This window comes from Rana temporaria, chromosome 4 (assembly GCF_905171775.1).
Source record: "Rana temporaria chromosome 4, aRanTem1.1, whole genome shotgun sequence".
Classification (NCBI taxonomy): domain Eukaryota; kingdom Metazoa; phylum Chordata; class Amphibia; order Anura; family Ranidae; genus Rana; species Rana temporaria.
In genome coordinates, this window is record NC_053492.1 from 121,667,386 (window position 1) to 121,685,056 (window position 17,671).

General features: G+C 39.9%; 1 protein-coding gene across 1 annotated transcript in view; it reads left to right on the forward strand.

Moving 5' to 3' along the window:
- Positions 1 to 3,965: 3,965 nt before the first annotated feature.
- LOC120936543 (claudin-15-like) overlaps positions 3,966 to 17,671 on the forward strand; it is a 76,071-nt gene continuing 62,365 nt past the window's right edge. Inside the window, exons 1-2 of the mRNA XM_040348989.1 lie at positions 3,966 to 4,084; positions 8,859 to 9,101. Coding sequence (XP_040204923.1) covers positions 8,882 to 9,101 — 220 coding nt within the window. The 5' untranslated portion in view covers positions 3,966 to 4,084; positions 8,859 to 8,881. The remainder of the gene's footprint in view (positions 4,085 to 8,858; positions 9,102 to 17,671) is intronic.

The following is a 17,671-nucleotide window of genomic DNA, read 5'->3' on the forward strand; positions in this document are numbered from 1 at the left end:
ACTAGGGTCTTGTTCATTGATGTGTTCCACTATATGTACACTAGTGTTCAGGTTTCTGTATTACCGTATGCGTTATCTAAGAGAAATTTAGAGATGTTTGGACGGGGTGGATGTACAATTCGACAGAGATACCAGATGATTGAATATACCTTCTTTTGTTATATAACTTACGGTAACCTTTTCTATGTTTTAAACCCCATTAGCGTTATGACTTATTCCCGTTTATTGAAGTTTACAATACCCGGGCAATAGTTAGTAGGTAAAGCCTTCTCTTTTTCTAATTTCTTCTTCTTTATATCCCTCTTCCATCCCTTTTACCACCCCCCCCCCCCTTCTCACCTCCCTTTCTTGCAGGTCTCTGGTGTATTACAGATAGTGAACTACCATGACAGTGTACTGGTTAATTGCACCTGTTGTGTTTCTTTTCTCTCCACAATTTTATTAATATGTGCTTTGGAACTAGATGTAGCTATAGAAGCACTTTGTTCCCTAAGATTTTTTCACTTGTTACATATATATATATATATATATATATATATATATATGTCATGATGTAGGTGATACACGATGTATGTTTCCTGAGAAGGCTTGCCATTGTACGTGCCTGCTTTATTTATTTTTTACTGTTTGTAAATAAATAAAACTTGATTATACAAAAAAAGTTATTAAAACTGTAAGCAGCACATAGGCAGGCTGGTTTCTTCTCAGGGACTTGGGAATGTGAGTAAATGGCAGAAGAGTTAATATATTGCCAAGGATGTTGGCTGCAGCAGACAAAGCATGCAGAATTTAATAAATGTACTGTATATACAGCATTTAAAATTTCTTTCAAAACCTCTAGGAAGTCAGTGGTACACTTGTGCCCCAGCTTAGTGAAATGGAGGAGGAAAGGGAAACAGACAATCCCTGTGTTGGGAAAATGAGTATTGATCTACTAACCTTTTGTAATCTGCTTGCTCACTTTGTTCCCAAATATGCACATATGGGGCTGTTGTACACTACTCCATAGTCATTGAATTAATCTATACAAAAAAAATGTCAGATCGGGAAACTGTCATCTAATGTCCATGGGCAGCTTTAGACAAACCTTCTGAAAACTCTCTTCTAATGAACAATATTTCCTGAGGTCAATGTATTGCCGAATTGGTATTGATTTAATAGTATGCACCAGATGACCTAAAGTGCCAAGAATGCACTCCCTGGAGAAGGCTTGCAATCAATAGGTGGAAAACAAACTGATGTGTAAGACCTCCAATCATTATATTTTAGTCATGGGCTGAACTTAGTGGGAGCCAGACACTAGCTTTCCACCTTCATATTTTACAGGCAGATTTCCCCTTTCGTTGTTCCTACCCATTACCATGATGTAATATATATAAGTAAATGTATTTAAAAGTTTCAATCATGTCTTCCCTTCACCTTCTTTCCTCCAAATTGTGCATATTAAGTTCCCCCAGTCTCTCCTGATATGTTTTACTTTTACCATTTTTGTTGCCTATCAATGGATTTATCTTATCAATATATTTTTGTAAGTGAGGTATCCAGAACTGGACACAATATTCTAAATGAGGTCCAACTAAAGATCTATATAGAGGAATCAGGACCTCTGTTCTCCTGCTGGTGACCCTTCTAATGACGCATCCTAGAATTCGTTTGCTTTTCACACTACCTAGCCACACTCTTTGCTCATTTTGCAGTAATCTATAATAGTTACCCCCAACTCTTTTACCTCTGTATGGAAGTTAGCAGAGATTCACCTTATTCATAAAGTTATGAGGAAAATTAAATTGCAAATTGCAACTTCCCTTGCAAAGTGAACAGCCTATTTGCCTTTAGCAGTTCAACCCTTACAAAAGGTTTTGGCCTCAAAATGCCTCCATATTTTACAGTTACCACTTTCTGTAAATCTACACACTAAAAGGAGAAGGAAAATGAAATAAAAGGTCCTCTTTAGTTTCCCTCCGTTACTTACTATACAGGGAACATGGGAGTTTTTCTACTACAAATTGTCAATCATTTGGGTTTTTAGTATAGCAGTTGAAAGAAAAGGTATATAACACGTTTTCTTTTTATTCTGTCACCTGTATACAAAAATGGTAGAATATGTTAAAATAAAATCAGTGAGAAAGGCTACTATTTGTTTATTTCCTTTTTGCATATTTCACCTAGGTATGCTTCATAGTCACAAAACTGACTTATTTTTGGATTAAGAGTCTTTTCTGTTGTGTAGACAAAGTACATGGAACTTACAACTGGTTTTGGGTGCAACACCATTAAGAGGCCTATGGGTTACATCAGTTAAGTAGATGCTGCCCAAGGGTATCTTTAAGGAGTTGTAAAGAAAAAAAAAATCCTAAAATTAATGTCTGCAAGGTAGACAGACAGAATAGTGTAATGATTCTGTTAAAAAACTAGTAAATACCTATTAAATTTCTTCATCTATTTCACCTCCGGCATTCTAGTTTCTGTTCTCTCATTCACTTCCTGGTTTGCATCGCTCGTTCATGTAAGAACTACATTTCCCAGTATGCATTGCGGCACGCCCAGTAATTCACACCTCCTTGAAGTCTCTAACACGTAGAGAGCATCCTGCCGCACAGATGTAGTTCCCAGGTGGGGGTGAGCACGTTACTGACCACCGCAGTAAAGCCTCCCTTCACGGTGGTGAGTAACAATCAGACAAGCAGGAAGTGAACAGAACAGAGAAGAAATGGAGCAACTTCTGAGCAAAAACGAACAATGAGGAAGTGAAAAGAGGAATGTCTGCAGGTAAAGGATGCTTATTATGAAAAAAAAAAATTCCTTTACAACCCCTTTAACCTTCTAAACGGTGTTCCCGAGTCAGACTCGGGGTGAGATTGTTTGGCCACGATCGGTAACCCCGAGTCAGACTCGGGCTCGCCTCGCTGAATCCACAGGCTTGGTTTACTTACCTTGTCCCTGGATCCAGCGATGCCACCCCGCTGTGTGAGCGAGCGGGATCTCGCTCGATTTACACAGTGCCTCTGTGTGCCGCCGATCTCCGTTCCCTGCGACGTTACGATACACAGGAGCGGAGAACGGCGCAAAATTCAAAAAGGTAAACAAACACAATACATACAGTATACTGTAATCTTATAGATTACAGTACTGTATGTAAAAAATACACACCCCCCTTGTCCCTAGTGGTCTGCCCAGTGCCCTACATGTTCTTTTATATAATAAAAACGGTTCTTTCTGCCTGCAAACCGTAGATTGTCCATAGCAACCAAAAGTGTCCCTTTATGTCAAAAATGGTTTTAGAGCAGCTAGAAAACAGCGATAATAAATTATAATCACTTGCAGAATTGTGCGATAGCGATTTGTGGGGAAATTCGTCATAAAAAAATAAAAGTAATGACAGCGACAATTCTGCAACTGAGCAAATTTCAGTGTTTTTGAGTTGATTACATTATTAAATAATTTTTATTTTAATTATATTATTATTTGTTATAATTATTTATAATTATTTATTATATTATAATTTATAATTTTGTTTTTAAAAAAAATCATACCCGGGATGCCTACTAGACTCTTGTTTGGTCAGATTTAAGTGAGTTATTCCTAAGAATTGCAGGCCTATAGTATAAAACGCCAAATTTCCTTGCAAATAATGGTACCGCTTTCAGCACCTTTTTTCTGAAATAATCATACCGCTAGGGAGGTTAACAAAAATTACAGAATTATAACAGTTATCAGAGAAGTTTGTTTTCGGAGTTCTATACATACTTGCTAATATAAATATATATTTTTTGAGCTAATGGCCTCTTAAACCTCAAGCACAACCCTTATTTAAAAGTAGGATTTTTAAAAAAATCTTGTCAACCTGGAAATGATGGGTAGCTATATCCTAAAGTAAGCTAAATGTTTTTGCGATAAAGATGTGTGTCATGTTTCTGCTACGTAGTGAAACTATAAAAGTAAACTGACATCAAGGTCTCTGATGTTTAACCCTGGACCTCTCTGATGTAAACCAAAGTTTGTATAACAGACAGTCTGTAACTGTTGGATGGTAGCAAAGTCCTGGTCAGGCCATCCAAAAGGAAGGATCTTAAACCTGGAATAGGTAAGTAGAGTTTTCATCTACGTATATTATTATACAGGATCTACATTTCTTAATGTATTTTTTTTTTTAAACGATATCACAAAAATGTGGGGAATAAAAGGAATTAAAATGTATGTTCTGGTTAGGGATGGAACTGTGCTACTTGTCTTATAGAAAGCTATTAGTAATGGCTGAGTTGTCTTTTCAGTCGCAAAAGGATTCCACAATATATTATGAATTCACTTTTTTTTTTTAAATCATCAGAATAATTTTAATAAAAAATAAAAATTTTGTTGTCTGATTTATCCATATCTATAGCCTCAAATACAGAGTACATAGATTTTTCAAATGAGTCAAAAGTATCAGACATGTTAGTCTGAAAGATTTATGACCACCAAAGTTTCACCCCTTCCTGTCCACACTGTGCTAAAATTTTCTGAAAGATTTGGGGAAAGTTCCATTCTGTTCTATAGACAAAATACAAGAGTAGTAACTATTTACCGGTAAGTTTGTTCTGACAACAAATTATTTCTGCTATTTGTCCCATAGGAACATATTCAATAAGTGAAAGATGTAAAAGAAAATGGTTTCCTTTTAAATAATTTACATATGTATACTGTATATGGTTATATAGAGAAATACATTTAACATTATGCCTGCTGAAGACAACTGAAAACTACTGAAAAAGGTTTAAAGCACTAAAATATATTCATTTTAAATGGTAGTTTTGGTAAATATGTGCAAATAAAGTAGATCTTCAGCCTCAACCCCCCCCCTCTTTTTGTTAACCCATTCTTACCTGGTTGCAGGTCCTGTACATTTAAAGTACTCGCCCGCCCAGTGGATCTTTCATACTAACAACTTGTCTGATAATTTTGTACAACCTATGTACTCTGTATTTGTTGAGGTTATATATAAATAGCATGACAAAAATGACCCTTTTTAATTAAAATTGTTCTGATGATTTAAAAAAATGTATCTGATAAATCATATTATATATTGGAATCTTTTGCAACTGAAAAGACAACTCTGCGATTACCTTTAGCCTAGGCAAATGATGTGCATGGGGGGCAGACTGGATTTTTTTCTAGAAAAAGATATAAAAATAAATAGAAAATAGTACATAAGAAAAAGAGAGAGAGAGAGAGAGAGAGAGAGAGAGAGAGAGAGAGAGAGAGAGAGCCCTTTGTACACAGCAGAGGGAAGGAAGGGTCAAGGGAAGGCAACATTTGATTGAGGGTGAACATCTGCTATAAGGTAGCACAGTGTTCTTTTTAAATATCCAATCATGAGCTAGCACATATTCTGTTGTTTTTTTTATTTTTTAGATTTCCCTCACACATAGATAAGGATTTAAAAGTGAAGACAGGTTCACCTTACTTACTAAAATACACTTTACAAAATGAACATTCTTTTTGTGGATAAATTGCCTCTACTACTTTCCTGCTACTGTGTATGACTAACAACGTTATGTAAAGACATCAAAGGCCCAGATATCTTTGAGCCCCTTGTTTTAAATGAGCTTCCAGGATCCGATAAACTTTCAGTCTTTCCCATCTGTTCAGGGCACAGAATGTGGGGATGCCACATCCCCTTGCAAGGTACCCTCCCAATATTGAGGACATGTGGCCTGGTGGGGGTGGGAAGAGGAACACTAAGTGTGACTTCAATGTCAATCACATCATCCAGCAATGTAGACCATCTCAATCACCATGAGCACCACCTGCCGATGTTGACCCGCCTCCACAATAATCCATAATCAAATTATGCTGCACTACTGCAACTCCCATTGCAAGTGACATCCCTGGTACGGCTGGAATGTAAACAACTGTATCAGGGATCCTGGGTGGCATCATTGATTACATATTTATCTATTTATTTTTATTTATTTCAGGTTTTTATTTAGTTCCAACAATTTAAGCAACACTTTACCATTTGTATAATTCACAAAAATCCCTGCCACCCAGGAGCTTACAATCTACATTCCATGTCAAACATGCATAAATACACTTACTAAGACTATTTTTAGACAGGGGCTATGTATTCTACCAACATGTCTTTATGGTCATGAAAATATTATAAATATCACAAACAAAAGCCAGTGGTAATCTGTCTGTTAGTAGGGCAACTGCTGTTAAATGACAGATCCCTTAGTATGTTTACAAACAAACGCCAGTTTGGCATCTGTCATCGATAGGCGATATGTAAACTGCTGATAAATGAAAAATCCCTGACTTCTGTTTAAAGGTACAATACAATAGGGATCGGCTGGAGTCACTGCACAGGTGTTCGTTAACACCCACCGATATCCAATCCAATCCTCAAACAACAGACGAATGGGAATCCCTTCCCCATCCGTCTGGCGTATGGGATCGGATGGCAGTTGGGTGAAAAAGAACAGGCGGTCCGCTGTGTTTCTGTCCGCTCTGCATAAGTAAAGCAGACACGGACCAGCCATCCTGCTGCACAATGGATCAGTGGACAGATTCCCCGCTGAGCAGGTGGACTTAAATGGAGCCCACTCAGTTTGTTAGAGGGGCCATACTGCATCTGCAATTGTATGTGCAGGTTCACAGAATCCCCAAAGCTTGTTGTCTAAAGGATACAGCTATTTACATTTTTTTTATTTTACATTGGTACACATCTTCCATAGCAGCACCCAGTTATCCTTTTTTTTTATATATAAAAGCTTGCACAGTAGGCTTGATAAGGGCCAAAATTAACAAGATTCGACTTCCATAGACTTCAGTGTTCCCAATAGGTTTGACTAATGTGCAGCGAACCAAACATTGTCCAATTTGCTCATCATTATTTATGAATTCTGTCCTGCATTAGATTTATAATACAAGTGATGCTACCAGTGTACATATCATCCTACCAAAATCACCAATTAGTCAATAAACGTCTCCTGAAGGGAAAATTCTCCTACTTCAATGCAACTGCATTTAGACACCCATAAATTACTCGATCCGTTTCAATCAGGCTTCCGTCCGGGTCACGGAACAGAAGCGGCGCTGCTTAAAATATGGGATGACGCTCTAGAGGCCGCAGACGAAGGAGAATCTTGTCTCCTGATACTGCTGGACCTAAGCGCGGCTTTTGACACTGTAGACCACGGACTACTACTGGCTAGGCTAGCTGAAGTAGCCGGAGTCGCTGAATGTGTCATGCGGAGTCCCTCAGGGATCTCCCTTATCGCCCGTATTGTTTATTATCTATCTTCGCCCTCTCTATGCAGACGACACACAACTGTATTTCCGCATCTGCAACAAAAAGGATCATTCTCTTGGACTAGAGAAATGCCTCACTCTAATAGATAACTGGATGACAAACAGTTATCATAAATTCAATGGTTCGAAAACAGAACTTCTCCTGTTTCACGCTAACCGGAAAAATCACCCCGCGTCAACATGGACTCCCCCACCCATTCTGGGTAAAACTATCACCCCTAGCACCAAAGTCATAAGTCTCGGAGTAATTTTCGATACCTACATGACAATGGATGCACAAATAGGGTCAGTAGTCAGCGGATCCCACCATCTGCTGCGCCTACTACGCAGACTCACGCCCTTTATCCCGAAAGAGGACATTGCAGTCGTGGTGGGAACAATCATCAATTCCAGACTCGACTACGCAAATGCCCTCTATCTAGGACTCCCCAAATACCAAATCACTCGTCTGCAAGTCGTTCAAAATACGGCCGCTCGACTAGTGACTGGGAAAAAACCATGGGAATCAATCTCACCTTCACTGAGATCCCTTCATTGGTTGCCGGTAAAAGACAGAATCACTTTCAAGGCACTCTGCCTAATACATAAGTGTATTCAAGGCAACGCCCCCCAATATCTATGCGAAAAAATAAAAGCCCATAACCCCAATCGCATTCTGCGATCCACCAATCAAAACCTCCTCCAGATACCCAAGGCCAGATACAAGTCCAAAGGAGATCGAAGATTTGCAGTCCAGGGACCTTGCCTGTGGAATGCACTACCAACCACCATCCGACTGGAGTTGGACCACTTGGCCTTCAGGAGAAAAACCCATCTCTTCTGAGGTCAAGGGGTTCCTTACCCATGAAATGGATACAGCGCCCAGAGGCGATTCAGTTCGCATGTGTTGTGCCTTACAAGTCTCTCTCTCTCTCTCTCTCTCTCTCTCTCTCTCTCTCTCTCACTACACTAGTGGTCTTTCCTGTTTGCTCTTTCTTTCTATCCTTTTTCTTCTTCATTTTTTGGGACATCTCTTTCTGTTGGATTGGATGGATGTCTTCCTATGTCTGTAGGCACCTTTGTACCTTTAGACAACAGATGATCGCAAATAATCCAAACTGAACAGTTTCCTTGAACAGTTATGCCCATATACTGTATGTGCACACTTAGGTTATATATTTATGTATAAAACACGCTGATTGAAGCTCTTCTCTATGTGAAACAATAGCATATTGGCTAAGTAATCAAACACTGGGTGTTCACCACAGTTTGAGGAATCTCTCAAACACAAAAAAGTATTTTTTTATGTTAAATATATATTCTTATTATTTTAACAGGGTTACGTTTAGACATTGGGGATGTAACATATAAATGCAAAGTTACAGTAAGGCAAACAATCAACTTTTCCCCCAGGGTTAAGATTAGAAGTTATTTTCTAATAGATAGTTTACAATTTGGTCAGGGGTTAAAATGTCTATATATTTAAGTGTTTAGCTGTTATTCAGTGTTGAATAAGATGGATAACTGTCTTTTGAAAATATACCTTGAATTTAGAATTGGATCCTGATGTCTATATGTTTACTTAGGCACAAGATACATACAGCTCATCATGAATAGAACCCCCTTCCAGGTCTGTGCCTTGTTGCTTGCTTTGGGAGGGATGACCTGTGTCCTTGTATCCACAGTATCCTCTAAATGGAAAACCTCCAGCCCTTCCACTAACATCATCACTTCCACTGCCGTATTCGAAGGGCTCTGGATGAACTGTGTGGGCACCTCTGTGGGCTCTGTGCAGTGTAAGAAGTTCTCGTCACTTTTCAGTCTGCCCAGTAAGTATTTTTATTAGTTGTACCAGAAATGTTATACACGTTTACTGCATTCTTGAATCATTCTACTGTATAACATAAACCAGGAAGTCAAACTAAGTTAAAACCAAAGGCCTGAAAAAAGAAGACGATATCGATATGATCATACAATGGATCATTCATCGCAACTATACTGATTGAATTCAACATGTTGTGCAAACCACTAGCTTCTGACTCCATCAAAAATCTGCCTTTGCGTCAGAAAACCTATTATAGTTCCGAGCAAACAAATTACTGTTTATACAGAAAATTATTGTTTTCGTGAAAAATTATAAATCTCATTTTAAAACAGTATTGTCAGTGAATTGCAAAGGGTGAACCAATGGCATATGTATTGCATACGTTGATACTTTATTGAGTAGTAAATCTCTTGTACCTACACCGACCCTGTTCTCGACCATTCATTTCAACAACGATCTTCTCATAAGATTATACGTTTTTTATATTTTATATTATATTTTATATTATATTTTTTTAAGGGCTATTTAAATAGTTAATGGCACTGATTTTCTAAACTCACGTTTTTGGTGTCCCACGGCCGATGCGCTGTCATTCTTTGTGCAATATATACTTATATTGTGCGTTCTGTTCCGTTGCCATTTTAACTGTGGGCATAAGCCCACAAGCAGGCACTTCCTTGTTCCGGTGGCCGCTCAATCTCACGCATGTGCACTAGCAACGGCGGAGTAGCGGCTTGAGCGTCTGTGTTGGCATGACAACGGCAAGCGTAGGAATTAAAAGTTACCGCCCCGTTGTGACACAGCCTCCTCAAACACAGCCTCACAACACTAGACCGGAACGCCCGCCCTTCCTATGTTTATGTCGCGCGTCACTTCCTGTTAGAGAAGTAGCGCGATATTTGAGAAAACAGCTCTAAACAGGAAGACAGGGAGCTAGGAGAGAAGGTCCCATAGCACACTGCGGGGAAGAAGAAGTGAGCTCATGCCCACAGAAAACCTGCATTAGTGCTGACCGGAAGCATCTGGACAGTAAAGGTACTGTACACTTCTGAAATATATAAACAACCATTTTAATCATTTTTAATATCGGCTGTACTATTAATGTAATCTCGAAATTAGGGTGGAGCTCCGCTTTAAATGTATTTTAGGAATGTCATTTATTTGTAAAGGCCTTCTATGCATAGACATCAAAAGCTTTGAGAGTGCTGTTGGGCACAACCATCTTGGATTTGATGTCAGCAGCCCAAGTAGATTCAGAGGTGTCACTAAATTGATACTCTAAATTATCCTCCTTCACTTCTTTGTATAAAAGGTTATTTATGAAGGTGAGGGGAGGGGTGGAGGAGGTTGACCAACACAAACAGTAGTTGGGCACGCCCAGCAGAAAAGAGAGTTGGGATTTGCAAGAAAGGATGGTGGGGGCTGTGTTATGAAATTTACTCTTGAAGTAGTAATATTTGCTGGCAAGTTCAGAGACACATTTCAAGTCAATAAAAAAATACTTGTGGAAAAGAAAAGTACTGACATTTTTTTTTATCAGCATTTGTAAGCTGGTGACAGAGTTTGTTTAAGGGACTATATGCCTCCTATGGTATTCCAGTTAGTACCTATACAACCCCAAAACTTTATTGCCCTTGTGCTCCCTACAATATACTATAATAATATTTAATGTGAACTGATAAAACTCTATTATACTTTGGGACAGAAATAAAGCCATCCAGGGCAGGTATTCTTGTTGTAAAATCAAACTGTGTAGCAGATCCTTACACACTTCAAATTTATAGATAGTGAGTAGGCTTGCTGAAACCGAGTGCCAAGTGAAAGGTGTTGCCTTTATTATAATATCACAAAGCAATTCCCTGGTGTGCCTTTATACATCATCTTTCAAAAAAAAAAAGATTCACACTTAATACCAATGTGGCTCACAGTTGCATAAATTCGGACCTGAAACAGAACCAAAGATGCACAGGACTCCTGTGCAATGCGCTCCGCGGCCACCCCAGAGATGTATGAATCGGCTCCACCGAGAGCCAGTCAGAATCTCCTGTAATGCAAATTGGATACGGAGAAATCCGCATCCAATTCACATAAGTGTGAACCATAGGTGTGTGCAGCCTATGGCATTAGGGTGTGCACACCAAAGCTCAAACACACATGCGTGTGTAATATACCGTATATGGCAGTGGGCAAGTCAGTAGGGCTTTGTCAGCAGGGCAGAGATTGGTGTCAGTGTCTTTATTTGTATTATTATTATTATTATTTTTTTACAATTTTATTTTTATATTATTTTTTTAAATATATATATATATATATATATATATATATATATATATATATATATATTTTAGGAGCCCTGTTGGGGGGCTTTGGTGAAATATCAGTGGTCTAAACAGACCCCTGATTTCTAACTTTTGAGACAGAGAAAGGGACTGAGGACAGAGATTCCCCAGTCCCTTTCTCTGCAGCCAGGCAGCAGGGGGAATCTGCACAGTACAGGGTGATTAGGGTGTGCCCAGGCACACCGTACACCCTATGTGCGCACGCCTATGGTGTGAACCCAACCTGTAATCCAAGTGCAGAACAGGAGCCCTGTAACCTGATTTTGGAAAGTCATTGTAGTAATTTTTATTATACATAAATTGCTATAAGCTTGAATGGCAATTACACAGAGCATATTTATAAAGCAGTGAACCTGGCATCCACCAAACATTTACTGCAAGTAAATCTTCCTCCAGATTTTGTACTCTTTTAGTTTTAGTAAATCAACCCCATTGCTTTATAAATATGCCACTAAAACTTGGTACACAGGGATCAAAATTCCATCGGTTCAGCAGGGACTGGCCAAATTTCAATCTATGTGTAGCCCTCCCGGTTCGACAGAAACCGTTTGTTAGATCAACTTCTGTCGAATGGGACCGCTAGAAAACCTTATTCAATCAGCAGCTTGCAGCGCTGATCAATGTGTTCTGACAGGGGGGATTCCTGCATGCACATCGCTTGTGTGGATGCAGGAATCAGTCCGTTTTTTTTCAGCCCGCTGGCTGAATGACAAAAACAGACAGTGCATACCCAGCTTAGCCACTTCAAAACTGAGCACTTACCCCCTTCCTGCCCAGTCCACGTTTTAGCTTTCACCACTGTCACACTTTGAATGGCAATTGCGCGGTAATGCAAAGCTGTACCCAAACAATTTTTTTTTAGTTTTTGCGCTATAAAAATAAAAAAAGACTGAAAATGTTGAAAAATACATGCTTTCTTTGTTTCTGTTACAAAACGTTGTAAATAAGTAAGTTTTCACCTTTACTGATGAGGCTGCACTGATGGGCACTGATGAGGCAGTACTGATTGGCACTGATGAGGCATTTATATGCAGCACTGATGGGCACTAATAGGCGGTACTGATGAGCACTCATAGGCAACACTGATGGGCACTGATGAGTGGCACTAATAGGCAGCACTGATGGACACTCATAGGTGGCACTGATGGGCAATCATAGGTGGCACTGGTGGGCACTGATGGGTGGCACTGGAGGGCAGCACTGATTGATGGCATTGATAGGCAGCACTGATCAGGAGGCACTGGCAGGCATCATTGATAGCCACAGAGCGCCATCCTAACTGGCACTGATTGGCACCCCTGGTGGGTTCACCTGGTGGTCTGAAGTAGGCATCCCTGGTGGTCAGAAGTGGGTATCCTCGATGGGTCTGCACTGATAATCAATGCGCTGATTATCAGCACAGACCCCCCCCTGTCAGGAGAGCAGCTAATTGTCTCTCCTCTACTCGCACCTGTCAGTGAGAGTGAAGGAAATGCCGATAAACGTCTCTTCCTGTTTATACTGTGATCAGCTATGATTGGACACATCTGATCACATGGTAAAGAGCCTACGTCATAGGCTCTTTACCTAGATCGGAGATATGGTGTGTCAGACTGACACACACCACACCACCGATCACCGTGCTGCGCGCCCCTGGCTTATCCTGCTGGACGTCATATGACAGGATTATGAAACCACTTTCCAGCCCTCATTTTGCTATATGGCGGAAAGTGGTTAAGTAACAACATTTTAATTTTCTAATATATATATATATATACAGTATATATTAATTGTCCCTCACTAACATGTAAGGCAACTGGATGTGCTGTTTAAACTTTATGTAGTTGAGGCTACATATAGCATACAGCACTGTGTTCTGAATTCAAGATGAGACTTCCTGTCTCATATGCAGAACACAGTAGAGTCTATCTGATCAGCGCTCAGCCAATCAGAGAAAGCAATGTATTCTAGCAATGAATACAAAGCTTCTTGTGATTGGCTGAGTCAGAGAAGTGGGCTGCTGATGTTACAACCTTTGACTCAGCTAATCAGACGAAGACTTTCTGAACTCAGCTGGCAATGTACTCTACTGTAACCCCAATGCAAAGGAACACTTCCAGGAAAACACCCCCATATAGTTTAGGCGAAGGAGCTGTCCACACAAGAAAAGAGCATTTTCAATAATAAGATATAGTGAAGATCAGCCTCCCAGTAGGGTTAATGGTACACAGCTTTAAGGTTGCAAACAGTCCATATTAGAGTTGAGAGTAAGAATAGGCAAGAGGAGAGGCATTTGCCTACAAGAGGGGTGTCACAGAGTCCAGCATGCCCAAGAAGGGGGAAGTGAGATAGTTCCATAATGCAAAGACCTCTTATGCCCTGTACACACGATCGAAATTTCCGATGGGATAAAATCCAATGGAATTTTCCATCCGAATTCCGTTCAAGCTGTCTTGCATACACACTGTCAGACCAAATTCCGACCGTCCAAAATGTGGTGATGTAAAATACTACGACGAGCCGAGAAAAATGAAGTTCAATGCTTCCGAGCATGCGTCAACTTGATTCTGAGCATGCATGTTTTTTTCTCCGTCGGAGTTTCCATCTGAAAAATAAAAAAAATAAAACATGTTCTATTGCTAAACTCCGTCGGAAAAAAGTCCAATGCGGCCTACACACGGTCGGAATATCCTATGAAAAAATTCCATCTGACTTTTTTCATCGGAAATTGTGGATGTGTGTACAAGGCATAGCACTGCTTAGCTCCCCCAGAGCAGGAAGCACCAAGGTAAAAACCATGGGCCAGATCCTCAAAAGAGATACGCAGGCGAATCTGCTGTTCCGCCTGCGTATCCCTGTTTCTATCTTTGGAACTGATCCACAGAATCAGTTTCCAAGAGATAGACAGAAGATCCGACATGTGTAAGGGACTTACACTGCCGGATCTTAGGATGCAGTACAGCATCCGCCGCTGGGGGCATTTCGAGTTGAAATGCCGCTTCGGGTATGCAAATTAGCACTTACGGAGATCCACAAAGCTTTTCAGCTTCGTTTTTTCTCCGTAAGTATTAGTTTGCAATCGTAAAATTAGGGCTGCTTTTACAAAGTGTAAAGTTAGTACACCTTGTAAAAGCAGACCCTTCTTTCCAGCGACGCTGTCTTTTTTTTTTTTTTTCGCTGCAACTCCTTTTTTTTCCCGACGCAACTTTTTTGACCCGGCGCGATTCACGAAGCTCAGCGTAACGTAATTTCGCACTATGCACGTCGGGAAAATGACGTCACGAGCATGTGCAGTACATCCGGCGCGGGAGCGCGCCTAATTTAAATGGGACTCGCCCCATTTGAATTGGGAACGCCTTACGCCGGCCGGATTTAAGTTGCACAGCCGAAAATTTCTAGGTAAGTGCTTTGTGGATCGGGCACTTAGGTAGAAATTTTCAGCCAGTGTAACTTAAATGGGAATATTTAAGTTACGGCGGCTGGCTGTGGATCTGGCCCCTTGTGACTAAATAATGGTGGTCATACATAGGATACAGGTGACCACTTCTCCCAGTAATAGCTACTACCTCTACTTACTTACCTCCAAGATATATACAGTATATATCTCTAAACTCCTTCCCATGGTGCCACTCTACCTGGCCAGGGCCGCCACTTAACCCCACTAAATCCTAAAGTCACAGTTCACGCTCCACCCTATGGGGACATCTAGTGAATAGACAGTGGAACTACAACAGGCCACATCTATACCCTATCCTACATAATTAAAAAAGAAGATAGTCAGGGGAGTAGAATGTTTTGTATCTGCTGCTTTGGGTCATGTAGAAGGGTCTGCAGCCCACTCTGCTCATTATGGCTATGCAAGTACTAGGGTTTTAACATCACAGCTGAAAAAGGAAAACCCTTTTAACACTGTGTGCAAAGTAATGTTCTTCCCACCAGTTTCCAGCAGTAGAGTAAGTACATTTAGTTCTAAATAACTCCTGAAAAATTAGGATTCATTTTTTTTTTTTAGGTACTCTTGTGCATAAGCCACCAATATGTTGAGGTGTATTGGTCAATTAGCCATTCGTACAATATAAAACATGTCTGTGACATGGAAGCAAGCACCATTCACAGAATACACATGATAAAAATGCCTGTTTTTGCTACAAATAAGAATTTGGCAAATTAAAAAATAAATAAAAATACTGTAAAGAGTTTTTAAAGATATAATGTGATGTGTCATCGCACTATACGTCATTATGAGAAAGAGGAGTTGTTGTCTCTAGTGGAGTGGGTGCAGTATCAGTGTGTCACTGTCTCTGTGCCTCAGATAATTAATCCTTCTACTGAACCTTTGGTCAATTTCCAGGCATTATAAGTCACGTGACCTGATGATAAAATAAACTGTGACAGAGACTATTTACTCAGGGATTAGATCCGTCCTACTACATATCAATATTCTGTCAAACATTAATTGCTTTTTTGTGCTGTTTGTTCTAAGAGATTAGGGGGATTGCAGTTTACCGATCAAAGCAGGTGCGGTTGTTTCAAACCTGATACCGAAAGTCTTCAAAATTTGGTCTCATTTTTACTGTTGTAAAGGGGTTTTTGTTCATTCACTTTGATTAAAGCTAAACTAAACACTGTTTAAAGGCCTCTGCTACTGGTCACATGTTCAAAGAAATAAAATAATTATATATATAAAAAAAAAACAGGCTTGGAATACAGAATAAATATAAATAAATAATATCAATAAAGGCCCGGATTCTTGTATGAGTTACGCCGGCGTATCTCCAGATACGCCGTCGTAACTCTGAGTCCAATCCGTCGTATCTATGCGCCTGATTCTTAGAATCAGTTACGCATAGATTTGTATTAGATCCGACCGGTGTAAGTCGGATCTTAACTGCATATTTACGCTGGCCGCTAGGGGCGTGTACGCCGATTTACGCCTAGAAATATGTAAATCAGCTAGATCCGCAAATTCACGAACGTACGCCCGGCCGACGCAGTACAGATACGCCATTTACGTTAGGCTTTTCTGGCATAAAATTACCCCTGCTATATGAGGCGTACATAAGGTGTACCAATGTTAAGTATGGACGTCGTTCCCGCGTAAATTTTTTAAAATTTTACGTCGTTTGCGTAAGTCGTTTGCGAATAGGGCTGGGAGTCATTTACGTTCACGTTGCAAGCATTGGCTTCTTGCGGGTTAATTTGGAGCATGCGCACTGGGATACTTTCACGGACCGTTCATAAAAAGCGTCATTAACGTGGGGTCACATAAAATTTACATATCACACGCCCACATCTATCACATTTGAATTTGGCGGGCTTACGCCTATTTACGCTACGCCGCCGTAACTTTCATTTGAGAATACGGCACTTGCCTGTAAAAGTTGCGGAGGCGTAACGTAAATAGGATACGTTACGCCCGCACAAAGATACGCGATTCTACGTGAATCCGGGCCAAACTGTTTTAAATTGTCATACAAATATATATTAAAAATCAAAACTTTATTATTTATTAGAAAAAAACATGGCATGGGTGGATTTCTGCCAGTAACAGGTTGTGTCATGCCCTTCCAGCCTGTGTTTTATAATAAGTGGTAGGTGAAGCCTCCATTAATCTACAGGTAATATCCCACCCTATTGTGTTAAGCTGGTTAATGTGCATTGAGGAGGATGAAGGAGGGAGTGGACTGACATTTGCCACTGTTTATAGTCACATGGGCTTCTCAGATGTGAAAGGGAGGAAATGTTCAGCATAGAAACTCACTGAAAACTGAGCATGTGCAGAGTTGCCTCAACAACTACAAGATCCCTATCTGAATTGGGGACATGAATAGAAGGTGGAGATAGAGAGCAGCAAGATCAACCAGGTTTATTGCAGAATACAGAAAACAAAGTTCGTAGTGACTGAGTGAATATGAACAGCACGTAATACATCATTTAATAATATTCTTTTATGATGTGGGTTTAATGACACTGTAAGTTTATGAAAATGCAATAGTCAAAGGAGAAGTGACTCATTTAGCGTCCCACTCTCAAATATGCCAAATCTCAATAACCTATTTACCTGCAGGTTTTCCATACCAAGGTGCTTTACAAAGTGACCTAACTAAAGTTCTCCTGATAGGGAATGTTGTAAAACTTTTTTTTTTCTGAAGTTTTATATTAGAGACAAAAAACATTGTTTTGTGTGAATTGTGTAATTACACTTACTTGGGAGGAGCCACATTTACTCATTACATATATAGGTTCTGCTTTACAG